General features: G+C 43.9%; 1 protein-coding gene across 1 annotated transcript in view; it reads left to right on the top strand.

Moving 5' to 3' along the window:
- Positions 1 to 26,416, top strand: part of LAMB1 (laminin subunit beta 1) — an 80,454-nt gene that overhangs the window by 26,672 nt on the left and 27,366 nt on the right. Inside the window, exons 10-24 of the mRNA XM_055283645.2 lie at positions 846 to 1,034; positions 1,305 to 1,484; positions 1,620 to 1,732; positions 3,653 to 3,732; positions 12,020 to 12,155; positions 13,651 to 13,809; positions 15,023 to 15,150; positions 15,876 to 15,999; positions 16,557 to 16,761; positions 17,372 to 17,515; positions 17,726 to 17,957; positions 21,384 to 21,547; positions 23,245 to 23,469; positions 24,774 to 24,988; positions 25,680 to 25,776. Of these exons, the coding sequence (XP_055139620.1) occupies positions 846 to 1,034; positions 1,305 to 1,484; positions 1,620 to 1,732; positions 3,653 to 3,732; positions 12,020 to 12,155; positions 13,651 to 13,809; positions 15,023 to 15,150; positions 15,876 to 15,999; positions 16,557 to 16,761; positions 17,372 to 17,515; positions 17,726 to 17,957; positions 21,384 to 21,547; positions 23,245 to 23,469; positions 24,774 to 24,988; positions 25,680 to 25,776 (2,391 nt within the window). The remainder of the gene's footprint in view (positions 1 to 845; positions 1,035 to 1,304; positions 1,485 to 1,619; positions 1,733 to 3,652; positions 3,733 to 12,019; positions 12,156 to 13,650; positions 13,810 to 15,022; positions 15,151 to 15,875; positions 16,000 to 16,556; positions 16,762 to 17,371; positions 17,516 to 17,725; positions 17,958 to 21,383; positions 21,548 to 23,244; positions 23,470 to 24,773; positions 24,989 to 25,679; positions 25,777 to 26,416) is intronic.

Genomic DNA, 26,416 nt, shown 5'->3' with positions numbered 1-26,416 from the left:
AAGGATTACTCCAAGGTTCAGTTCAACCAGTGTATTGAGAGCAGTACTCTGTTGGGCACCAAGGATGTGAGGAGATAAGACATAGTACCTCTTCTGCAGGCTGTTGTGTTGCAGGGGGAGACAGTCAAGGTGGGAGGCTGGAGTGCAGAGCCCCAGGAGGGCCAGGCTGAGTCAAGCTTCCCTGTGCAAAGACAAGAATGGGATTGTTAAGCCCGAGAGCGAGATGATTAAAGCTGGGTGGTGCCAAGATGACTGCCTAATGGGCTCACAGAGGGAAGCGCTGTGCCCAAGGAGGTCAGCTAGCTGGCTGTTAAACAGATGACCTACCTTCCTTACTGTGGTCTGGCCTGGTGTGGTGGTGGGAATATGGGAATACGGAGGAGGGAATCCATCCTTCAGGCCTCACGGTCCTCGAAGCAGGGAGCCCGTGGACAGGCTTTCCTAGCAGCACATCATCTGGAAGGTCCCTCACTACAGTGTCCTTCCATCCAGTCCCACCCCGAGTGGACCAGAAAGCGCCCTCAGTGGGATGGCAGCCATCCTCTGTCATACACTTCCAAAGGGACTTTCCCTTAGAGTTTTCCATTTTTCATAGCCCATTCTCTTCCACAGAGGTCAGATAACTATTTTATAAAGCTCACATTTTTGAGGTTTCTCATCTACTTTAGGGTTTAAACAGTGTTCTCGGTGGATGCGTCCTTTTTCCCCAGGAGTCCTGCTTGCTGACTGCCGTTTTGTCTGTACTTAGTCCCTGGTTTCCTAAAGGATCTTCCTTCCTGCCACCCCCATCCTCCATTGGTCCATAGATTTAAAAAGCTTTTCTTGACGTTGCTCTTGTCACGCAGAATGTAACTGCAATGAACATTCCAGCTCATGTCACTTTGACATGGCTGTTTACCTGGCCACGGGGAACATCAGTGGAGGCGTGTGTGATGACTGTCAGCACAACACCATGGGGCGCAACTGTGAGCAGTGCAAGCCGTTTTACTACCAGCACCCAGAGAGGGACATCCGAGATCCTAATTTCTGTGAACGTATGTTGGGAAATGTCACTGTGTGGGACCTACTTCAGATTTCTTCCAAATTGAATAGTCTGTAGTCTCAGAGCTCATAGTATGAGCAGCAAAGCCAGCATTGTTATTGTAATTGCAGTCGAAGATGCTGGGAGTGGAATTTACTTGGTAGTTGTGCTGCTTTTAGTCGACTTTTGTGAGATTTAGAGGGATGAAGGGAATATGTGTATTTATACAAAGATACATTGAGTTTCCTCCTGATTTTAACCTGGTGCTTTGCATTCTTCTCAGGATGTACGTGTGACCCAGCTGGCTCTCAAAATGAGGGAATTTGTGACAGCTATACTGATTTTTCTACTGGTCTCATTGCTGGCCAGTGTCGGTGTAAATTAAATGTGGAAGGAGAACACTGTGATGTTTGCAAAGAAGGCTTCTATGATTTAAGCGGTGAAGATCCATTTGGTTGTAAATGTAGGTCTGTTTGCTAAAAAGTTTGGGAGTTTTCTTGTGCTTGGAATTCCCATTTTACTTTCTAATTCCAAAGCCAGACTATTATTTGAGACTCACGTGGTCTGTGTTTCTCCACTGCATTTTGTTTTAATACAGCTTGTGCTTGCAATCCTCTGGGAACGATTCCTGGAGGGAATCCTTGTGATTCCGAGACAGGTCACTGTTATTGCAAGCGTCTGGTGACAGGACAGCATTGTGACCAGTGCCTGGTAAGTAAATCCTCATTACATGGGATGGGTGGTTTGTGAGGATGACATGTTTCAATAGAGAAGGCTTTTCGCCATTGTGGAGTCTACTGTCACCCTCACGTGGACGTGTTCAAAGACGTGAGTAGACAATTCACACAATAGGAATTACTAATGGATAATTTGACAAGATGGTCACCATCCCTGTTAGAAGTGTAAAGTAAAACCACAATCAAATACCACTTTTATAGACACAATTAACACAAGTTTTTAAAAATGGGAATGTTTACTATTAGGATATCATGAGGTATTGGTACTTCTTGGCTGCTGATGGGCATCCATACTGGTTTGTACTTTTGTGAAAAGCATTTTGGAGATACATATCAGTAGCTTGTAGAAATGTGCATACCCTTTGACCCGGTAACCCTACTTCTGGGAATCTATTCTAATGAAATCAGAAAATTGGACAAAGATTTATTCACCAGAAGACTCATTGCATCTTTTATTAATCATAGCAGAAGACTTGGAAACAACAGTGGAAAAATAGTTAAGTAAGTGTGGGGACTTCTATACAATGTAATATTTGGTTGCCACTGAAAATGACAATAACATCAGGAAATGCTCATGCTGCTTGCTATATTAAAAAAAAAAAAAAACACAGGATGTGAATAGTATCTTGATTATGTAGGAAATAAAATTCATCAAGGAAAACAAAATCTGGAAGGAAATACACCAAAAAGTTCACTGTAATAATTCCGAGTAGGATAATTATGAGATAAGTTTTTAAAAATGTGTGTTTTTAATAATATTGTTATACTTTCTAATTTAGGGAGGATTCACTGCCCCCAAATTATTACCATTAAATATGTATATTTATATATAATCTTAATACACTCTTAAAGGAGATTTCTGGAAGTCTAATTTAAATTGATGAGCCTGGTCAGGTGTGGTAGCTCATACTTGTAAACTCAGTGCTTTGGGTGGCCGAGGCAGGAGGAATGCTTGAGGTCATAAGTTTGAGACCAGCAAGACCCCATCTCTAAATTTTTTTTAAATCATAAATAAAATAGGCTGGGCACCGTGGCTTATGCCTGTAATCCCAGCACTTTGGGAGGCTGAGGCAGGTGGATCACTTCTCAGGAGTTCAAGACTAGCCTGGCCAACATGGTGAAACCCCATCCCTACTAAAAATAATACAAAAATTAGCTGGGTGTGGTGGCACATGCCTGTAATCCCAGCTACTGGGGAGGCTGAGGCAGGAAAATTGCTTGAAACCAGGAGGCAGAGGTTGTAGTGAGCTGGGATCACACCACTGCACTCCAGCCTGGGCAACAGAGCAAGACTTCGTCTCAAAAAAATAAATAAAATAAATTGGTGAACCTGTTTTTATATACTCATTTTTGAAGTGCACAGAGCTCCTCTTCCCTACTGTTCCATTTCTCTTTATTTCCATCTCTAGTGCTCTAAAGATTTGAGTTCCTCACAGCTCAGTTGTGAGAATAGTCATAGCCGTATGCTATATTTCCACATAAATTGTTGGAGGGCTTTCTGTATGGGATTTATGACAGACTGAACTGAGGGCAAATTTAAAGGCCTGCCAAATACTTGCCATAATTCTCTTACAGCCAGAGTAATTATAATGAGGAAAATTGGCATCTTTACTGCTTGCTCTTATTAGTTGTTGGGTGGAGGTTATCTATAGGGCAAAGCAGCTAGTCTGTGACCTGGCATGATCATGTTGATGGTGAACGGCTCTCTGACGCCAGTGCCTGCAGCTCAGGTTTCTTGATTTCAGAATACTCCTTCCTTTTGTTGGCTTTCTGCTTTAATGATGAAAATCAGCATTTGATGGAACAGCCGAAACACACTTTAACTTGCTTCTTGCTGAGTCTATTGTATGATTACAGAAACTTACCATTACACGTTTCATGTTTTGTTCTTCAGCCAGAGCACTGGGGCTTAAGCAATGATTTGGATGGATGTCGACCATGTGACTGTGACCTTGGGGGAGCATTAAACAACAGGTAAGTGGAGCTCCATGTATGCTCTTGTCCTCAGTCTTCCAGGAAAGTCGTGACTTCTAGGAATGAGTGACATTCAGTTGTTTCTCAAAAAGATAAGCAAAATATTTTTTATATGTCTTGATAAATGTGTGTAGGTACCTCTACGGACTAGATTCCCAGGGATGGAACTGCTAAGTCAAAGTACATATGTATTTTTAATTTTAATAGAGAATGTTAGGTTGTTCCAGACATATTGAACTGGTTTATTTTCCTATCAGTTACAAAAGTACCTTTTCCCCCATCCCCAGCAACAGTTGGTATCATCAACCATTTTATTTTTCAACAATCTAAACACATGGAAAATGGACTCTTGTTTTAATTTGTGTAGAGAATCTTCTCATTTTCTTTTTTCTTTTTTTTTGCAACTTCCAAGTCCATTAATGAAAATTACATAAAATAATGTCGAGCTACTTAAATATGATAGTATTCCTTGAATAAATGAAGCATAAAGCTCCACCAGAAGCTATCAGAACACACATTTGGCAAGATGTTAAATCTGTGGGAGTTTAACCACCTTCGAGTCAAAGAGAATGTTGGTCTCTGTTCCTGGCTCAGAATCAGAACATCTGGAACAGATAGTGTAAGTGACTGCTGAGAGAATAGACAGATGTTTCCCTGTGGCCTTGAGTCTTCCCAGAGAGAACACTCTGAATTCATTGAGCAAGCTTCATGTACGCAAAAAAGGACTTTCTTTCCCAATTATTTCCCAACACCATAGTAGTCTGCTGGGAAGGAATGAGGTTTTCAGCAGCAAGAACATGCTGTGTTTGTCCTCTTTATTTGGGTTTGTTCTGTTCGAGGTCGCGCCATAGACCCAGTACAGCATGTAGCCTCTGAAATCCGGTGTGAATATCCGTTCTTAGAAAACCTCCAGAGAGGAGGAAGCTAGGATAATTCCATAAAAGCAGGGAAGAAAGACAGAATGCTGTCTGCTTGTGGAATCACTTTTCTGACTTTTCCTTTGTGACTCCCAGAACACATGTTGAATCCTTTAGTAAATGACTCCTCAATTCAAAGCTGTCATCACTCCTAAAGTCCTTCTTGATGAGATGAAAGTGGCATATGCAATTCCCCAAATTATGTCATAAACTCAGGAATGTCCTACGATTCTTAACCCTAAGTAATTTTTGTTCCTACACTCCCTTCCTCTTTTTCTCTGTTCCACACACACTTCCTGCCTGTCTCCACCCACGCACAGGCCCTAGCCCGCCCTCTAATCTCTCCTGCAAAAATTTATAAAAACCAGAATGTATTCACCAAGAGAGTTTGGGAAGCAAAATTGTCTAGTAAAGATTTTTAAAGCAGGTAATCATCTGATCTTTCTAGCATGGTTGATGGGATGCCCTATCTTTGAGAATCATTGGTGGGGGGGAAAAAGAAAAAAACATTTAAAGATGCCTCTAGTCTGGTGACTCTAGAGTGTTTTTTGGTGAGCCTTTTCAAAGTTGCTGTCCCTCAAGAGGAATTTCCCCAGGAGCGCCTTAGGCAGGGTCAACTGAAGCACTGATTCTACTGGGAGATGTGCACAGATGCCGCTTGGGAAATGTTTGCTGGATGATTGGTTTGTTGCAATCACTCATCAAAACCTTTTACCTGATATTTCTTTTACGTAGTAAAAGAAATACATAGTAGGTACTGAATAAATGCTGATTGAGTAGAATTTAAAAATAAAAGATTTCTAAGATGTTAAAAACTAGATATGTACTCTTAGGAGAGGCAATGTCTAAATGTGATCCCAGACACTCCTTAGTTACTTTGTTGAGGGACAGAATTAACCACAAAAATCACTGGAAGTGGTAAAAGCTTTAAGATGTTTTGTATAGTGAGCTAAATGGATTTTTGGTAGTACAACAAAAGTTTAATAATCCATGTCTGTTATATTGACAACTAACCTGAACTTTGGAATAATTAAAGAAGTGGCCAGGCGCATTGGCTCACGCCTGTAATCCTAGCACTTTGGGAGGCCGGTGCGCCAGATCACCTGAGGTCAGGAGTTCGAGACCAGCCAGGCCAACATGGTGAAACTCTGTCTCTACTAAAAATACAAAAATTAGCCAGGCGTGGTGGCACCTGCCTGTAATCTCAGCTACTTGGGAGGCTGAGGCAGAGAGAATCGCTTGAACCTAGAAAACAGAGGTTGCAGTGAACCGAGATCACGCCATTGCACTCCAGCCTAGGCGACATAGCAAGACTCTGTCTCAAAAAAAAAAAAAAAAGTAAGATCTAATTAATTTAAATAATGTAACTGAAGCCAAGTTAATGAAGTTTTGCCTAGTAGATTACCTGTTTTAATGAAAAAGAATTGGCATTGGTTGCTAGGTAAATGCTACTTGTAAATGTTTAATAACATTGAAAAATATAAACATTTTTATAGCATCCTTCAAAATTATTTTAACAATGAAATGTAGAGTTTTCATATCTGGCTTGAAGCCCACCACTTTTTTTTTTTTTTTTTTTTTGAGACAGAGTCTCGCTTTGTCACCTAGACTGGAGTGCAGTGGCGTTGATCTTGGCTTACTGCAACCTCCGCCTCCTGGGTTCAAGCGATTCTCCCACCTCAGCCTCCCGAGTAGTCCGGATTACAGGCACCAGCTACCACACTCAGCTAATTTTTGTATTTTTAGTAGAGAGAGGGTTTCACCATGTTGGTCAGGCTGGTCTTGAACTCCTGACCCTCAAGTGATCTGCCTGCCTCAGTCTCCCAATGTGCTGGGATTATAGACATGAGCCACCATGCCTGGTCCCACCTCTTTTTTGAACTCACCGTGCTGAAGCCCCGAACCCTCCCTTGATGCATTACTTCTGCATCTCTTTTAGCATTTATTTTGCTCTTACAGTTGCATTAAAAAGGTGTCTTTGGACAGAGATTATGTTGTCTTTGTTTTTGCATCTCACTTGGCACCCAGCATGGTGGATCTGGCAGGTACTCAATAAATGAGGGACTAAAATTTATTGTACTTCGAATCCAGAACAGAAGTTAGTGGATATTTTTATCATTGTATTGAATGACTATGGTATAGCTAACCCTTTGTTAATTATAATCATGTACTGCATAATAACATTTCAGTCAAGGATGGACCACACATACAATGGTGGTCCCATAAGATACTGTGTTTTTACTGTAGCTTTTCTACATTTTGATATGGTTGAATACACAAATTCTTGCCATTGTGTTACAGTTGCCTATGGTATTCAATACAGTAATATGCTGTACAGGTTTGTAGCTTAGGAGCAATAGGCTATACTATACAGCCTGGGTGTGTAGTAAGCTATACCATCTAGGTTTGTGTAAGTACACTATGATGGTCACACAACAACAAAATTGGCTAACAACACATTTCTCAGAACATATCCCAGTCATTAAGTGACACGTGACTATACTGTGATAGAACAGGATTATAGGACGTAGGTCCTACCAAAAAGAAAGTGTCCTAGTTGGGGGTGGGGAGGAATGCCACCCTGAGAAAATGAATGTTGCTGACTGAACACTGTGGTTGGTTATTATGAAGTTTTTTATGCTTTAATATTTTTCTGCCTAATTCCTTAGTAATAGAGAAAGGTTAAAATTCCATTTTCTTTATTCACCACCATTTAAATGAAATGGAATTTTTAAATGTTGCCAGTTTCTATATTTATGATAATTTATTTATTTATTTATTTATTTATTTTCTGAGATGGAGTTTTGCTCTGTCACCCAGGCTGGAGTGCAGTGCCGCGATCTCGGCTCACTGCAAGCTCCGCCTCCCAGGTTCACACCATTCTCCCACCTCAGCCTCCCAAGTAGCTGGGACTATAGGCGCCCACCACCATGCCTGGCTAATTTTTTGTATTTTTAGTGGAGATGGGGTTTCACCGTGTTAGCCAGGATGGTCTCGATCTCCTGACCTCATGATCCGCCCACCTCGGACTCCCAAAGTGCTGGGATTACAGGTGTGAGCCACCACACCCAGCCATAAATATATATTTTTAAGAAATAATCTTGGCCTTCACCCACTGAGAAAACATAGAGCCTGTATTAGTTTTCTATTGCTGCCATAACAAATTACCACAATTTGGTTGTTTAAAACAATGTAAGTTTATTATTTTCCAGTTCTATATGTCAAATACAGTCTCAGTGGACCAAAATCACGATGTTGGTAGGGCTGCATTGTTTTCTAACGCTCTAAAGGAGAATCTGTTTCCAGCTAATTTGGGTTGTTGGCAGGATTCTGCTCCTTGCAGTCGTAGGCTGAGGTTCCCCTTCTTTTGCTGGCTGTCATCTAAGGGCTATTCTTGTCCTCTAGAGCTGCCCACGTTCCTTGACTCATGGTCCCCTCTCTCCATCTTCAAAGCCACCACTGGGCCAAATCCTTCTCATGTCACAGCTCTCTGACATACTTACTTCCTGCCTGCCTCTCCCACTTTTAAGAATTTATGTGATTAGACTGGGCCCACCCAGATAATCCAATAATTGCTCCATCTCGATGTCCTTACCCTTAATCACATCTGCAAAGTCCCTTTTGCCATATGAGGTAACATCCTACAGATAACAGGGATGAGGATGTGGACATCTTTGGGGGCCATTATTCTGCCTCACACAGGCCTTATTTATTTTATGTCCATATTCTCCCTTACTGATTTAATGAACTGAATCTCTAGTTTACAGAGAAATTTGTAGAGAATACATAAAAATCTAAGCTGCACCATTTCTGTCAGATGTGATTTTTACTTGAACACAGGAGAGAGGAATTACATGTAATAAATCATTGGTATCACTGTGAAGAAGCTAGGATTTGTGCTTGAGTTTTGAAAGCTGAGATTTGAAAGGTGCGATTGGTGAGCAGGGGAGGGCCTCCGAGCTGGGAGGGAAAAGATGGGTAAAGGCACAGAGATGGGAATGACTGTAGCAAGGTAGAGATCTGGTCTGATCTTGACATCTCTGCCCACATTCCCCCATCACCCTCTTTGCTCCTGTTATTCCTGTCCTCTCTCTGCCTGTCAAGTCCTCTCCAGGCTTTAAAGATACCTCTTTCATGACGCCTCCCTCAGTCTCCTCAAATCAGATGAATCATATCTTCTTCTCCCATAGTGCTTTGCTTGTAACTCTATCAATGCATAGGTTCTTACTGCATTTTGATTTGTTGCATTGGTTAATTTCTTTATTGTTCATCCCCAATTAGACTGTAAGTTCTTTAAGACAGGGACTATTTTTTTTTCCATTTCTCTTTCTGTATATCATTTAGCCAGAAATAATAGACTTACTGAGGAAGTAAGGATTCATTCAGAACAAAGTTCACAATGGACTAAAATGTGAGAGTACCTGCACTGGAAAGCAAGGCTGCTAGGGCAAATATTTGCTCAGTAAATATTTGCTGAAGAGTATGAGGAGTGTGGCTCATCGGAAAGCAAAGAGTCGGCACCAGAAAGAGAAGCCGTTTTCAGAGGATAGGTTATGGAGGCTGCAGAAAGCCAGGCAGAGGCATCATGGCTTGATATCATAAGAAAAAATTGTGGGTTTTCGTGAAACAATGAAAGCAGCGCTGTGGGAAGATCGGTTGGCCCGTGGTAGACAGGATGGACTAGGCAGAAGAGGGAGAAGAGTTTGAGAGATCAGTTTAAGAGATTGTTAGAGTAACAGGTATGGGGCGATGCCATCCTGGACTGACGCAGTAGCAGTGGCAGTGACAATGAGAGGAAGCTGCTAAGTTGAGAAACATTTTGAAGCTGAGTATTGGGGTAAAGGAAAGAGAAGGTGATGTCTCACCTATACCATGAGAAGAATTTTAAATCTGCTGGCAGAAACAGCAGAGCTGAGGATAAGAAGTCAGTGTGGGCGATGATGATCTATTTGGGACAAGATGAATTAGACAGCTGGCCAGTCCATGGAAATGTCCCGTTGATGGCTGGAGATAGAGAAGCAGAGCACAGCCACCTGCTGGGTGCTGAGAGCTGTAGGATGAGGGCCATCTGCATAGGAAAGCCACGAGAATGAGTTCACTGAAGGAGCCAGTGTCGAATCAAAGCCATGCCTATCTGTGATGACAATTCAAGCCTGTGGACACAGACTTGTGATTGCAGGGCCGCTGTTAAGGGAATTCCTTTCACATGATCGGCTCTCATGGAGCCATTCCTTGTTTAGAATTGCGCCGCAGATAGAGGCAGCACCGGGAGCCTGCTGGCGCCTTTGTCCTCACCTTCATTTGCTTGTTCTCTAATGGTTGCGTGTGAAGGTCTAGTTGTTTTCTTCTTTGGTGGTTCATGTTTTGGATATTTGTTGTCTCAGTAAACATCTGGGGAGGAAAGAATTTTCTTTTGTCTATATGATGTAATGTCTGATGCCTGAATTTCTGAAAATAGCTTTTGTTCATGGACTGTGCCAAAAGAAGCCTAGGCCCTGATTGGAACAAGCTTTCCTCTCCTGGGAATTGGCTGTGGGACGTTAAGAATTCCTATTCCTGGCTGGGCGCGGTGGCTCATGCCTGTAATCCCAGCACTTTGGGAGACCGAAGCGGAGGGATCACGAGGTCAGGAGATTGAGACCAGCCTGGCCAATATGGTGAAACCCTGTCTCTACTAAAAATACAAAAATTAGCCGGGCATGGTGGCAGGCGCCTATAGTCCCAGCTACTCAGGAGGCTGAGGCGGGACAATCGCTTGAACCCAAGAGGCAGAGGTTGCAGTGAGCCGAGATCATTCCACTGTACTCCAGCATGGGCGACAGTGCGAGACTCCATCTCAGAAATTAAAAAAAAAAAAAAAAAAGAATTCCTATTCCTGTAGGATAACAACATGATACACAGAAAGAGGACTTCAGGTATGCCGCGGCAGGGTCATTTAGGATTTTATTATTTGTTTATTTTGAGATGAAGTCTCACTCTGCCACCCAGGCTGGAGTGCAATGGCATGATCTCGGCTCACTGCACCTTCCACCTCCTGGGTTCAAGTGATTCTCCTGTCTCGGCCTCCCGAGTAGCTGAGATTACAGGTGTGTGCCCCTACACCTGGCTAATTTTTGTATTTTCAGTAGAGACGGGGTTTCATCATGTTGGCCAGGCTGGTCTCAAACTCCTGACCTCAAGTGATCCACCTGCCTTGGCCTCCCAAAGTGTGGGATTATAGACGTGAACCACTGCGCACCCGGCCTTGGGACACTTTTAATAAGCCTGTGAGTGCAAAGTCTTCCTGTGAGTTGCAACTTGCCTTAGGTACCTTGTTTAAAACTTTGGGATGAGAAAAAAAGAAAGAACGAACCTTGAGAATGAGTTGAAAGTAACAATTCCAAACCACAGCTCGTCTTTAAGTGAAGTAAAAATGGATACGTGTAATTTGAGTTTTATTTTGTATACAAAATTATGATACTAATAAAAGGGACATAAGCTGAGAACAGAAGTTTCACTCTTGTTGCCCAGGCTGGAGTGCAATGGCGTGATCTCAGCTCACCTCAACCTCCGCCTCCCGGGTTCAAGCGATTCTCCTGCCTCAGCCTCCCAAGTATCTGGGATTACAGGCCTGCGCCACCACGCCCAGCTAATTTTGTATTTTTAGTAGAGATAGGGTTTCTCCATGTTGGTGAGGCTGGTCTCGAACTCCCGACCTCAGGTGATCCACCCGTCTCAGCCTCCCAAAGTGCTGAGGTTATAGGCATGAGCCACCGTGCCCAGCCACATTTCTTATATTTAGCATAGCATAGCCAATGGAAAGGGGGAAGAGAGACACAAGATGCAGAAGTAAAAATCACAGAATTTGGTTCCTGATGGAGTGTGAAGAAAGAATCTGGAGAAGAACTCCTAAATTTCTGACTTGGTTGACTCAGCAGGTGGTAGTGCCTTCACCCTGACAGAGACCATCCGAGGATTTGAGGGCTTCTGTTTTAGATCCGTTGGTTTGGGATGCTCTGGGACAGCCAAGCTGGAGATGTTCTTCAGGGAGCTGGACATTTGAGCCTAAATCTCAGGAAATAAGCAAAAGATGTAAGATGCCAAAGCAAGAAAGTTTGGGATGTCGAAAACCTCCGTGTGATGTGGACGGCGTGTTAGTCAAGAGAGGGCAAGGGAGGTAAAACTGAGAAGACCAGTTCTCAGCCACGCTTTTGGAGTTTGGGATTAATCCATAGGCACTATTTTTTTCCACATATGTATTTTCTGAAGAAAACAAGAACATGCTATGTATTTGGCGCTGTGTACTGAGTAATGGCAGCTGTAGAGCTGTTTCTGGTGGGTTGACTTGGGTGACCATGAACTCAGCTGACCTGGCTCCTCCTCCCTTCCAGTTGCTTTGCAGAGTCAGGCCAGTGCTCATGTCGGCCTCACATGATTGGACGTCAGTGCAACGAAGTGGAACCTGGTTACTACTTTGCCACCCTGGATCACTACCTCTATGAAGCGGAGGAAGCCAACTTGGGGCCTGTGAGTAGGGAAGTGTGTGGCAGGTCGGTAAAGCAGTGTTTTGGGGTGTAGTGGAACATACATGCTTTGTAAAGAGCCCATTTCAGAAGCATTTTTATAGCTTTGTCAGTGAGCACAAAATAAGGATCAGGACGATGCCTTCCTGAGAACAGTCATATTTAAAGCTAAGTAAATCTATAACTCACAAATTGGCTTTGGAGCATTCACTGATAAGGCTTTTGGTTGGTTTAAGAAATTTGTCTTTACAAGAAACTTTTCTTCTCTCTACTTATGCTCCACAGTTATCAACCTAACATGGTAAATACTGAGGCAAGGATATTGTTTCATCTATTCATCCCCAAATTTAGTGACTTTAAATGTATGCCTGGCTCTTGAGCTGAGGTGGCTGAAATGGCTGGAGGCTGGCTGGGCATTTCTCTCCACATGAAACAACCTTTCTTTTTTCTTTTTTTCGAGACTGAGTTTCGCTCTTGTTGCCCAGGCTGGAGTGCAATGGCACTATCTCGCCTCACCACAACCTCCGCCTCCTGGGTTCAAGCGATTCTCCTGCCTCAGCCTCCCGAGTAGCTGGATTACAGGCATGTGCCGCCACGCCTGGCTAGTTTTGTAGTTTTAGTAGAGATGGGGTTTCATCATGTTGGTCAGGTTGGTCTCGAACTCCTGACCTCAGGTGATCCGCCTGCCTTGGCCTCCCAAAGTGTTGGGATTACAGGCGTGAGCCACAGCGCCTGGCGATAGTGAGATTTCTTAGATGGCTTCCAGCTTCCAAAAAGAGGAAACAAGCTGCCAGGTCTCTGAAAGCTTGGACTCAGAAGTCCTAGAAAGTTCCTCAGGTTCTGTTGGTCACAAGTCACAAGGACGGCCCGGGTTCATGGAAAGGATAACATAGTTTGCACCTCTTGATGGGTAAGGCCACACATGGATACATACAGATACATACAGGGAATGAAAGAGTTCATCGCAGCCATTTTTGGATATGACCAACCACAGGTATTAAAAAATAACCCTGTAAACAACTAATCAGAATTAACTCATCAGTTGTGAACATTCATTATATCAAGTTTCTTCACTTGAAAATGGAGCCTAAAACTAATGCCAGTATGAGAGACAGAAATCCACTAGATACTGGACTCACCTTGTGGAGAATCTGGGAAGCACCTTATGATTCCTAGACTTGCTTATAATGGCACGTGGGATGTTCTCTTTTTTCCTTTATGCCTACTCTCCTGGTCGTATCAAATAAGGTATATCCCAAGCCTTTGAGTGCCATATCCAGTGTCCCAAGACTACTCCAACCACAAAACTAAAAAGAAACCTGTTTCCCGTTTGGATATCAAAAATTTTTACAATCTATTAGGGGAGATTTGACTATAAAAAATAGACATAAGGTAGCAACCCTTTTTGAATTTTTGGGTGACTTCGGATTACTTTGACTATTGAAAGTTATTGAATTCCATTTCAAATAAAGAATAACCATTGTTCACCATGTCCTCAGGGGGTTAGCATAGTGGAGCGGCAATATATCCAGGACCGGATTCCCTCCTGGACTGGAGCCGGCTTCGTCCGAGTGCCTGAAGGGGCTTATTTGGAGTTTTTCATTGACAACATACCATATTCCATGGAGTATGACATCCTAATTCGCTACGAGCCACAGGTAAAGAAACCACTCAGTGGACTGGTGGAGGAGGGAGGGGAGAATCAGTAGAAAAATAGTACTTCTAATGGGTATTATACATAGTTATGAAATATGGAGGTTGCATTAGAACCGATCAGATTCCAATAGTCTCACCTCCTCCATGGAAGTTAAAATAAATGTACCATTTTCTTTCTTGTTTTGAGTCTCGCTCTGTTGCCGAGGCTGGAGTGCAGTGGTGCAGTCTTGGCTCACTGCAATCTCCACCTCCTGGGTGCAAGCGATTCTCCTGCCTCAGCCTCCTGAATAGCTGGGATTACAGGCATGCGCCACCATGCCCAGCTAATTTTTGTATTTTTAATAGAGACGGGGTTTCGCCATGTTGACCAGGCTGATCTTGAACTCTTGACCTCAGGTGATATGCCCGCCTCAGCCTTCCAAAGTGCTAGGATTACAGGCGTGAGCCACTACACCCAGCCAAAATGTACCATTTTCTTGAATCCAGTTTCTCAAACGTAGTGATCTCTTGTGAGGCACTCAGCCTTGCTGAGGACTGAGGTGGTGATGAGGATGCCTGAGATCCTCTCCTTCCTTCACCACCTGGCTGTGCAGTGACAGACTCAAGCCCCGAACTGTAATGAAAGGCTGAAGGTGACGGTGCAACACCAGAGAGATGCATGATCCTAGAAGATGGGCATGCACCAGCCAGCCCGAGCCAGGGTTACCAAAACGTTTTCCTAGAGAATCAGAGCTAGGCCTTAAAGTGTGAATGGAATTGTGGAAAGTTGGCACAAAAGTAAGAAGTAGTGTGAGCAGAAGAGAGAAGAGAGAGTTTTGTTTTTATTGAGAATCATTCCACATAGCTTAATGAGAGATACGGTTGGAGATGCTGTTGGCAAAAATACTAGGATTAGTAAAGGAATTTGGACTATAATATTCACAGGAAGCTACTGAAGCATTTCAAGCAGGGGATTGTCATTATCTGAGCCACTTTAAAGTGGACTGAAAGGGACATTGGGAAGAGGCAGAGAACAGCTGAGAGGTGTTTCAGCATCCAGGGTAGAAGGGATTTGGGCTGGAACCAGGGGAGTAGCAGAGGTAATAGTAAAGAGGAGAGTGAAAAGCAACTGTTTGGTTTCCATTTCAACTTGGCAATTGATTGATTCAGAGAGGTCTTTTTATAAACAGGCAGTGGTGGGCTAAATATCTTTTCATTGTTTGTTTCTTATTCTAGCTACCCGACCACTGGGAAAAAGCTGTCATCACAGTGCAGCGACCTGGAAGGATTCCAACCAGCAGCCGATGTGGTAATACCATCCCCGATGATGACAACCAGGTGGTGTCATTATCACCAGGCTCAAGGTCAGTGTGACAGTGGTTTGGCAGCTCAACGGACTTCATATGCAAATTAGTATTTTTATTTTTTTTATTTTTTTATTATTATTATTTTTTATTATTATACTTTAGGTTTTAGGGTACATGTGCACAATGTGCAGGTTTGTTACATATGTATCCATGTGCCATGTTGTTTTGCTGCACCCATTAACTTGTCATTTACCATTAGGTATATCTCCTAATGCTGTCCCTCCCCCCTCCCCCCACCCCACAACAGTCCCCGGAGTGTGATGTTCCCCTTCCTGTGTCAAGAGTTCTCATTGTTCAGTTCAGTTCCCACCTATGAGTGAGAACATGCGGTGTTTGGTTTTTTGTCCTTGTGATAGTTTACTGAGAATGATGATTTCCAGTTTCATCCATGTCCCTACAAAGGACATGAACTCATCATTTTTTATGGCTGCATAGTATTCCATGGTGTATATGTGCCACATTTTCTTAATCCAGTCTATCGTTGTTGGACATTTGGGTTGGTTCCGAGTCTTTGCTATTGTGAATAGTGCCGCAATAAACATACGTGTGCATATTAGTATTTTTCTAATATTTTGTGAGTTTTCAAGTCACCATTTCAGAGCCAGACATTGACTGCTGACTTTTTTCCTTTGGAATTATCAATGCAGAGCTTTGTTTTTAATTTTTATTTTTTGGATGCATGAAGGTTGACTTTCATTGTTGTCTTTTTTGTTTGGGGGCAGATATGTCGTCCTTCCTCGGCCAGTGTGCTTTGAGAAGGGAACAAACTACACGGTGAGGTTGGAGCTGCCTCAGTACACCTCCTCAGATAGCGACGTGGAGAGCCCCTACACGCTGATCGATTCTGTAAGTGCGAGATCGCTTCTGGCATATGCAGGAAAGCCTGGGCGGAAAGTGCCCGGCTGCTCCCAGGGTGTTTTGTTGAGGGGTAATGCTGAGGCCAGCATAAGCAGAATCATTCTTTCTTGCCTCCAAGGTTACTTTGCTTATACTCCACCCCGTGGAAAGGATTTATTCCTTCTAAAAAATATAAAATGTCTTTTAAAAAAATAGCATTTCACTGGGCGTAGTGACTCACACCTGTAATCCCAACACTTTGGAATGCTGAGGCAGGAGGATCATTTGAGGCCAGGAGTTCAAGACCAGCCTGGGCAACAAAGCAAGACCCCATCTCTAAAATAAAAATAAATAGCATTTCAAAAGCTATCAAGCCTTATAAAATATATCTAAAATTTCCTGCCAAGAGTATTTAGGAATAGGGAGGTTTATACTTTATTTAATGAGTCTAATGATTTCTGTTCGAGGGTCAAAGAAGCATTTGGGTTTTTTACACGTTTGCTTGCTTAAACCCATGCCATGGGGCACCACTGTAAGGATGTTTAGCCGTTCTCATTTCTTCGCAGCTTGTTCTCATGCCATACTGTAAATCACTGGACATCTTCACCGTGGGAGGTTCAGGAGATGGGGTGGTCACCAACAGTGCCTGGGAAACCTTTCAGAGATACCGATGTCTAGAGAACAGCAGAAGCGTTGTGAAAACGCCGATGACAGATGTTTGCAGAAACATCATCTTTAGCATTTCTGCCCTGTTACACCAGACAGGCCTGGGTAGGTATTGCCTGGCAGCTTCAGCAGCTGCTGTTTCTGGCTCTTGAGTATATCTGGCACACAAAGTGCAGTGGAGTGCCCACCTCCTAGCCCTGTGTTAGGCAGCACAAGGGAAATAGTGTCTCAGTTACAGTTTGTCTTTATCTTTTTAAGTAATATTTCAGTGACAGAGCACCACTGAAGATGGAATTGATATTCAAGAAATATGCAAATAACAGGTGACCAGGGGAAAAGTCCATGAGGATAAAGCATTTCCATAAGCAGGGTAGGGAGTGGGGAATGGAATCAGAGAAGCATCAAATACCTGAAATGTATGTTTTTCTCTTTGAAAGGTCAGACCATCCTCTGAAGGTCACTGGGCTTTGGCCTAACATTCTGTGATATTTGAGCTTTGAAGGCAAGGGGAGAAAACGTTAATGACCTCCTGCCTAGAAAAACTGCTTTGATCTGCCAACTCTGCCTCCCCTTTCTTCCCTTCCGCTCATCATAGGGATGATACTGTTTTAAACCAGAACTCTGAATAATCCAAAGTAGTGAAGGAGAAAGGATCAGGGAGAGCCAGATGATGTGCTGCTCCGTGTCATGGGTTCTGACCTCTCTTTACCCGCAGCTTGTGAATGTGACCCTCAGGGTTCGTTAAGTTCCGTGTGTGATCCCAACGGAGGCCAGTGCCAGTGCCGGCCCAACGTGGTTGGAAGAACCTGCAACAGATGTGCACCTGGAACTTTTGGCTTTGGCCCCAGTGGATGCAAACGTAGGTTCCTCAAAAGCATTGTTATGCATTCATTCAGATTAACTCAGCCATCGTGGCAGGGTTCCATCGCTGCAGAGCTGATGCTTCCCTCCTGAAGTTGATCACACCAACCCATGAGCAATCTGAATTGGGGACAGGGTGCTTATAAAAGGGGCATGTTTCCATTGAATGAGTTTCTCAAGGCAGTTCCTTGTTTGCCTGTTTCTTTAGCTTGTGAGTGCCATCTGCAAGGATCTGTCAATGCCTTCTGCAATCCCGTCACTGGCCAGTGCCACTGTTTCCAGGGAGTGTATGCTCGGCAGTGTGATCGGTGCTTACCTGGGCACTGGGGCTTTCCAAGTTGCCAGCCCTGCCAGTGCAATGGCCACGCCGATGACTGCGACCCAGTGACGGGGGAGTGCTTGAACTGCCAGGACTACACCATGGGTCATAACTGTGAAAGGTATGCAGACGCTGAAAGTAAGGAGAATGCAATGATCTCTGGCTGAGCAGACAGCATCTTAGACCAACCACAGAATTTATCTCCACCAGGCTTCAGCTCACTCATTCATTTCTAACCACCTCATTTTCTAGGATCTTGTTTGTTTATCCAGTACGTAATGAGTTTCCATCCTCTATGTGCCAGCCACCGTTCTGGTGCTGGAGATACTGCAGAGAACAAAACTGACATGAATCCGTCGTCTTGGAGAGTCACCCTAGAGCTTACCGTAGGGCTGTATAGAAATTCTGTCTGTCTCAGCAGATTCTGGCCGAGGATAAGAGTTGTGAAATGCTCCTGCCTAATTTAGGCGAAAGGAGAAACTAATCCAAATGGGATTAGTCATTTTAAATAGCTTTGTTTTTCAGAACATTTTATGCAACTGCAGTTTCCAGGAGACTCTATAAAACATGCCTAAGTAGATCTGTTCTCCAGTTAGCAAATGTCAGTTGAATAATCATTATGGATGTGCTAGATATAGAGTAAGAATAGGAGAGAGAATGTACCTCCCTAACATTAATGGGATAGCTCAATAGATAAAAAATAGTCCATATGAAAAAATTACCTGCTGATTTACACTGTTCGTTACTAATTAAGAAATGCAGACAGTACTGTTAGAACTGGCTTTTTGGGGGTAATAGTCTCCACCTTTTCACTGTGATAATTTTTCTCTCTTCCAACATCCATTCGCCCTATAGAAGATATTTGTTTTTAAAAGTCACTTGTGAAACACTGCAGCAAGTGCTTCAGTCAGTGGTGAAGTTACTCATCAGATGAAAGAGAAATTGTTAGTGAAAAACTGAGTATGTGATTAACTTTTGGCATGAAGATGTTCATGGAGGCAAACACGTGGCTCTCAGCTCAATGCTAGAACGGTATTCAAGAATTTGGAGGTCCCACGGACTACCCCTTGAATAAAAATTATCACTTCCAACTTAAAATTGTGCTGTAAAAAGATAGCAAGGACACAGTTATACAACAGTGAAAGGAGGAAGTTAATATATTGGGGTCATCTTTTTCTTTTCTCTCCTGTTTTCCATTATTGTTTTTTCAAAAAGAGGTGGAGAATACGAGAGAAAGACATGAGAAAAAGATTAACAGGGAGCAGAGAGAGGAGGGGAAACAGAGGTAAACAGCAAAAGGGGCTGCCACAGTGCCGATTCAGAATCAGCATTCACACTGTGGAATGCATTTGAAGGAACATCGTGTCAGAATGGCGTAGTTGATATCTGTGACCAGCTTTGAATTTTATTTGTAAAGGGTTTTGAGAATCAGAAAGGGTGTGGGAGAAGGAAGATTTTTAACTCTAGATTTGGGTGGCAAACACTTGATTTTAAGTATCTGGAATTCTATCTAATTTCAGCCAGTTTCTATCATTCTTTTTTCTCATTCCAAGATAACCAGAGTTTCAATCCTGTGAATTTATAGAGAAACTCTACACTTAGATCGTCCCCAAGGGGAGGCAAGAAATGAACACTCAATTTCTATCATGATGTATTTGGATTGCCTCCAAAAGACTTGAGAAACAAATTGAATTGGAAATCCTTGGACTTCAGTTCCTGGCCCAATTCTGCTTCTAACTTGCTTTCTAACCTTGGGTGAGTTAGGATATCCGGCTTGTAAAAAATTTTTTTGAGATGGAATTTCGCTCTTGTTGCCCAGGCTGGAGTACAGTGGTGCAATCTCGGCTCACTGCAACCTCCGACTCCTGGTTCAAGCGATTTTCCTGCCTCAGCCTCCCGAGTAGCTGGGATTACAGGCACATGCCATCATGCCTGGCTAATTTTTTGTATTTTTAAGACAGATGGGGTTCCACCATGTTGGCCAGGCTGGTGTCGAACTCCCAACCTCAGGTGATCCACCTGCCTCAGCCTCCCAAAATACTGGGATTACAGGGGTGAGCCACCGCACCTGGCCGGAATATCCAGCTTTTCATAAGTAGAATAACTAGGTTGGATTAGATTGTCTCCAGAGTTCCTTCAAGATGCTACGTTGTAGGAAATAAAAAAGTAACCTAATTACCATTCATCTTGACAAGCAGGCTAACATAGTAAAAGAATGTATTGCTAAAAGGACACCGAGTTCAAATTCTGGCTCATTAACTAGTTGTATAAACTTTGAGAATCCTTTGACCTCCATGTATTTGTTATCTTTAAAGAGTGGAATTGATGTGTTGGATGTGGGAATTAATAAGTAACATGCCCCATCCCTGCCTGAGTTTGGAACCACCTGAGAGACAAACACAGGGGCTACACAGCTGGAGAGCACCCCTCTCACCCCCTCAGCTCCAGTACTGGGAAACGCTGGGTTGTAGGACATGGCTTTAGACCTGTGGCCACCGTGGGCTTGCCAACACATCACCCCTCCCAGGCATAGGCAGAGGCTGACAGGTATAAGCCACCCCTAGGAGGACAGACTCTGTAATACAAGGAGGGAGAAGAACTGAATGGTCAGCACAGGCAGGCAGCTGATAGAACACTCAAGTGCACATGGGGAGAGGTCGCTCTTCCTCTGGGGAGCAGTGAGTGAGGGACCAGATGAGGCCATGGGTGTCACTCGAACGCAGTGGTCCTGCAAGTAGGATCCCTAGATCAGCACCATCAGTATTACCAGGGACCTACTGAATCAAACTCGGTGGGAGGAGCCCAGTCATCTGTTTCAGGTGATTCTGATTGAAGCTAAAGTTTGCGAGCCACTGTTCCCATAGTAAATCTTCCACATGAAAACATAGAGAGGTGGGCAGATCACCTGAGGTCAGGAGTTTGAGACCAGCTTGACCAACATGGTGAAACCCCATCTCTACTAAAAATATAAAAATTAGGCTGGGCGTGGTGGCTCACACCTGTAATCCCAGCACTTTGGGAGGCTGAGGCAGGTGGATCACCTGAGATCAGCAGTTCAAGACCAGCCTGGCTAACATAGTGAAACCCCATCTCTACTAAAAATACAAAAATTAGCCGGGTGTGGTGGCGCATGCCTATAATCCCAGCTACTCGGGAGGCTGAGGCAGGAGAATCATTTGAACCGGGAGGTGGAGGTTGCAGTGTGCTGAGATTGTGCCACTGCACTCCAGCCTGGGCAACAGAGTGAGACTCCATCTCAAAAAAACAAAATAAAAAAAAACAGTCAGGTGTGGTGGTGTGTGCCTGTAGTCCCAGCTACTTGGGAGGCTGAGGCAGGAGAATCACTTGAACCCGAAAAACAGAGGTTACAGTGAGCTGAGATAGTGCTACTGCACTCCAGCCTGGGTGACAGAGCAAGACTGTGTCTCAAAGAAAACATGAGGGGTGGAGAAGAGTGTGCCCAAACAGAACAGTTTTCAAGACTTCGTTGGAACAGGTTTCTTAGAACTGTGGGGTCATGGCCTGTTCTCTTCTGTGACTGATGCAGGTGTTTGGCTGGTTACTATGGCGACCCCATCATTGGGTCAGGAGATCACTGCCGCCCTTGCCCTTGCCCAGATGGTCCTGACAGTGGACGCCAGTTTGCCAGGAGCTGCTACCAAGATCCTGTTACTTTACAGCTTGCCTGTGTTTGTGATCCTGGATACATTGGTAAGTTGTGTGCAGACTGGGAGGCAAAGAGGGAGGAAAAGATGTCTTTATGAGTTCATTGTTAATGAGAAAAAAAGATGCAAAGTGAACCAATTAAGTCTACTTTTATAATTTTTAATTAAAAATTAAAGTTAGAAAAGATGCTCTTTTCCTATTTGGCACATGGGGTAGAGTGCATTCATATTGAGTCTCTGATAAGAATGTTATAACAAAGCAGGAAAGTAAGCTCGTGGAAATCTAGAAACCCTGTGGAACACTTTTCTGTTATTAAACATTAGAAAGATTAACTTAAATTTTACTCCTGCCTTTCTTTATCCAACTCCTAGCAAAAGTATCTCAAAGCTGTGAGGTTACCAAATAGTAGTCAGAAGAAAAGAATATCATCCAGGGAATCACAAGATGGCTGAATATATTCCTCACTGTTATGATACTCACATTATCTGTCAAGATTCAATTAATCTAGCTGGGTTGTAAAAAACTCCCTCTCATTTCATCCTTGAAGCCACTATTACAAATACTAATTATGCTTATACATAACTCAGTAAATATTTTTTTGCATATAATTTCAGAATTTCTTAGGGAAATTGGTCATCATTAAAGATCCCATTTTTCAGGTTGCTCACAGAGGAGTGGTAACTTTTCAGTTTCTGTAATTCTTTGTTTTGTTTTGTCTTTGAGACGGGGTCTCACTCTGTCGCCCAGGCTGGAGTGCAGTGGCACAATCTCGGCTCACTGCACACTCCGCCTCCCGGGTTCATGCCATTCTCCAGCCTCAGCCTCCCGAGTAGCTGGGGCTACAGGCACCTGCCACCACGCCCGGCTAATTTTGTTTTTGTATTTTTGGTAGAGACGGGGTTTCACCGTGTTAGCCAGGATGGTCTCAATCTCCTGACCTCATGATCCGCCCGCCTTGGCCTCCCAAAGTGCTGGGATTACAGGCGTGAGCCACCGCGCCCGGCCCACTTTCTGTAATTCTTGAATTAGGCCAGGTGTGGTGGCTCATGCCTGTAGTTCCAGCACTTTGGGAGGCTAAGGCAGGAGGATTGCTTGAGCCCAGGAGTTAGAGACCAGCGTGGGCAAGATGGTGAGACACCATCTCTCCAAAAAAAAAAAAATTTACAAAATTAGTCAGGTGTAGTGCCGCAAACCTGTAGTCCCAGCTGCTGGGAAAGCTGAGGCGGGAGAATTCCTCGAGCCCAGGAATTCAAGGCTGCAGTGAGCTATTATCATGTCACTGCATTCCAACCTGGGTGATAAAGCAAGGCCCCATGTCTTAAAAAAATGTAATCCTTGGATTTTGGATTAGGATTTTTACATGAAGCTACACTTTACATTGTTAGTTTGCTCCCAACCTGCTCCACCCCCATGTGCTCAGAAGCTAAAGTCTCATGTGCTAGGACCTAACTGTCCATACCTGCTGTGGCCTCTGAGGCAGCTGCAGCACTGTTAGAGACTACAAAATATTAGATTGGTGCAAAAGTTGCTATGGTTTTTGCCACTGAAAGTAATACTGCCTTCCTCTCACAACTCAAAGCCTATTCTTTCCCCTTCAGATGCGATCACCCTGGGCTCTGTAAATAGCGCAGCGAAGATGAAGCACCGCCATGATCAGCTCTCTCTAGGCATGAGTGTTGGTGCACTGGTGAGCTTTCAGTCAATAAGCTAAACATCTTGTGCTTGGTTTTATTGGGTGACAGGTTCCAGATGTGACGACTGTGCCTCAGGATACTTTGGCAATCCATCAGAAGTTGGGGGGTCGTGTCAGCCTTGCCAGTGTCACAACAACATTGACACGACAGACCCAGAAGCCTGTGACAAGGAGACTGGGAGGTGTCTCAAGTGCCTGTACCACACAGAAGGGGAACACTGTCAGTTCTGCCGGTTTGGATACTATGGTGATGCCCTCCGGCAGGACTGTCGAAGTAAGATGCACATTTATTCTGCCCGCTCCTTAGAATGACTTCCACCTTTTTTTCATTATCAGCAGATTTTATTCTTCCTGTATTTATTTCACTTGGGAAAGCATTTGTTCAGAGAGGTAAAATTTCACTTTCAACTAAAGAAAGATGAGACCAAATTTTTTTTTTTTTTTGAGACAGAGTCTCACTCTATCACCCAGGCTGGAGTGCAGTGGCATGATCTCAGCTCACTACAACCTCCGTCTCCGGAGTTCAAGTTGATTCTCATGCCTTAGCCTCCCAAGTAGGTGGAATTACAGGCACACCCCACCACGCCCAGGTAATTTTTGTATTTTTAATAGAGATGGGGTTTCACCATGTTGGTCAGGTTGGTCTCGAACTCCTGACCTCAGGTGATCCACCCGCCTCGGCCTTCCAAAGTGTTGGGATTACAAGCGTGAGCCATTGCACCGGGTCATTTTTATTTTTTTCTTTACATCCACATTTTCTGGCAGGAGGGAGGTCTCAAGATGTGACTCAGTGCCTGGGAGAGATAACAGGAAAGAAAAACCATGTAGCTGTCCCCATGATAAATGGCATCCAGTAGAGGGTATTGACGGTATGCTCTGCCCATGAACTTGCTGGTTGGATGGACTTCGAAATCCTAAATACCCACTGTGGTCCCACCTTTTCTAGTGGCATTGATGGAATAGAGCCTTCCAGCTTAAGGAAGAGAAAGAAGTAGCATCTCTAACATCTCTCTTTTGGACCTCTTTATTTCTCTCTTACTGAGATCAACTAGCATTTCCTCCTGCTGCAGCTGCACAGCCCCCAGGCTCCTGGCTTTGTTTATACAAACGTGTGGAATGCTAGGGACCAGCAGGACTGGATTCCTTAAAAGCCTAAGTAGCTTAAAGGGCTTTTACCTGCTATGTCGGACACGTTTATTATGGCTGTTCTCTGCCAAGAGTTTGAAATTATTAGATATCTCAATTCCCACTGGCATATTTTTTTTTTATTATTTCCAGTTAAGCCTTCAATTTTAAAATGACTCACCAGCATCTTGTCAAATCTGTGTATTTTGAACATACTTTTAGGTGAAATGTGTCATTGTGTGTATCTGGGAAATGTCAGAACTGTGTAAGACATCATGAGAACTTCTAAACAGTAATTTTAGCTTTGTTTTTGTATCACCGCAATTTCTTTCCTTCTTTGCATTTCAAGGTCAAGATGTGAAGTGGGAACATCTTAGCATTTAGATGTGGCTAACATCTGCATGCCTGTGTATTTGGGAGTGTGACATAAGTAAATGTGATGTTCTTTTTCAGAGTGTGTCTGTAATTACCTGGGCACCGTGCAAGAGCACTGTAATGGCTCTGAATGCCAGTGTGACAAAGCCACTGGTCAGTGCTTGTGTCTTCCTAATGTGATTGGGCAGAACTGTGACCGCTGTGCACCCAATACCTGGCAGCTGGCCAGTGGCACTGGCTGTGACCCATGCAACTGCAATGCTGCTCATTCCTTTGGGCCATCTTGCAATGAGGTGAGGAGCTGCTGCTGGGGATGATGCCTTTATGAGCTCAGGTGTCAGCCTATGGTGACTTTGCCCCAGTTAGAGCAAGGCACCAGGGCACACAGCTTGAAACACAGCATGGCCTGGATCTTAGCCCTCATTCGTACCCCTTGGCTGGGTCTACATAACTGTGCACAGAGTCCCCATCAGACACATCCATAGCATTTCAATAGAGGGTCCCAGCTGCAGATGCAGACTCACATAACAATAGACAAGGGTGTGCTATTTCTCTTCAGTACCTGGCCGCTGAGGCAGACTCTTTTCTTAGCTTCTCAACTTGAAAGGAACCAATTAGCCATACCCAGCAGTGTAAAAAGTGCTGTTGTTTCCTGACACATGCTAAGGAGGACATACTCCCTAAGTCAGGCGAGTCAAAGGTGACCCAGGATTGTGGCTGATCTGTGAGGATAAAAGTGAGGAAATACGTAAATAAATAATAACATGCCACAGACCTTTCCAAGCCCTGTTGCAAAAGAGCAGTTAGATGCTGGCATGGGGCTGTCGACACCTACGATCGAAGTGGGAGTCCCTTTTCCTAGTCAGTGGAGACGTTCTCAGGTAAACAGTTCATTCCCACTTCTAACTGGCAGCTAGAAAAAAAAGATGACAACTGGCTTCTGGCCTGAAGCCTGCTTGACCAAGGTCTGTGTTCTGGCTGCAGTTCACGGGGCAGTGCCAGTGCATGCCTGGGTTTGGAGGCCGCACCTGCAGCGAGTGCCAGGAACTCTTCTGGGGAGACCCCGACGTGGAGTGCCGAGGTGAGGTGTGGGCGTTCTCGCGTTGACTTGATCAGAGAGTGGAGGGAACAGGGGTTCTACAAGAGCCTTCTGTAAATTATAAAACACAGTACAAATTAACGTTTCTATAAGAACCTGTATTTAATTGCCAAAGAAATTAACACTGATTGTTTAAAAAACAATCTAACAAATCTAGCCCTGCCCATAAGTATAGGTAGTCAAGAGTGGATGTGCATACTCTCCCGGCCCCACACCCTGGGGTAAAGTTTGTTTCTGTGTGTCTGTAAGCGCGCGTGTGCACACACACACACACACACCCCACAAATACACACAGAGCTGCTTTTTAAAATACTTTTAACCAGAGTGGGACCATGTGAACCACATGTTTGGCAAAGTGACTTTTTATCTCCTCTGAACAGTATTTCGTGGCCAACCTCCTTGATGGCACAAGAAGAGGTAAATGGTTATCCTAGTAAGATCACTGGATTCAGTGGATCAACTAGACTCTGCTGACAGTTTAAGCTCTTGGCGTATGTGCGTAAGATAACATCCCTACCAGTGAAAACTGGAGGGCAATGTCGTGGAGACTTCGTGCACAACGAAGAGCTCCAAGGTCAGGGGCTCCAAGTCAGTTTAATGTGAATAAAACCCAGATTTTCAC

The sequence above is a fragment of the Symphalangus syndactylus genome, chromosome 6, assembly GCF_028878055.3.
Source record: "Symphalangus syndactylus isolate Jambi chromosome 6, NHGRI_mSymSyn1-v2.1_pri, whole genome shotgun sequence".
In the NCBI taxonomy this organism is placed as follows: Eukaryota; Metazoa; Chordata; class Mammalia; order Primates; family Hylobatidae; genus Symphalangus; species Symphalangus syndactylus.
The sequence above is the reverse complement of the archived record's forward strand: the minus strand, read 5'-3'. Positions and strand labels throughout refer to the sequence as shown.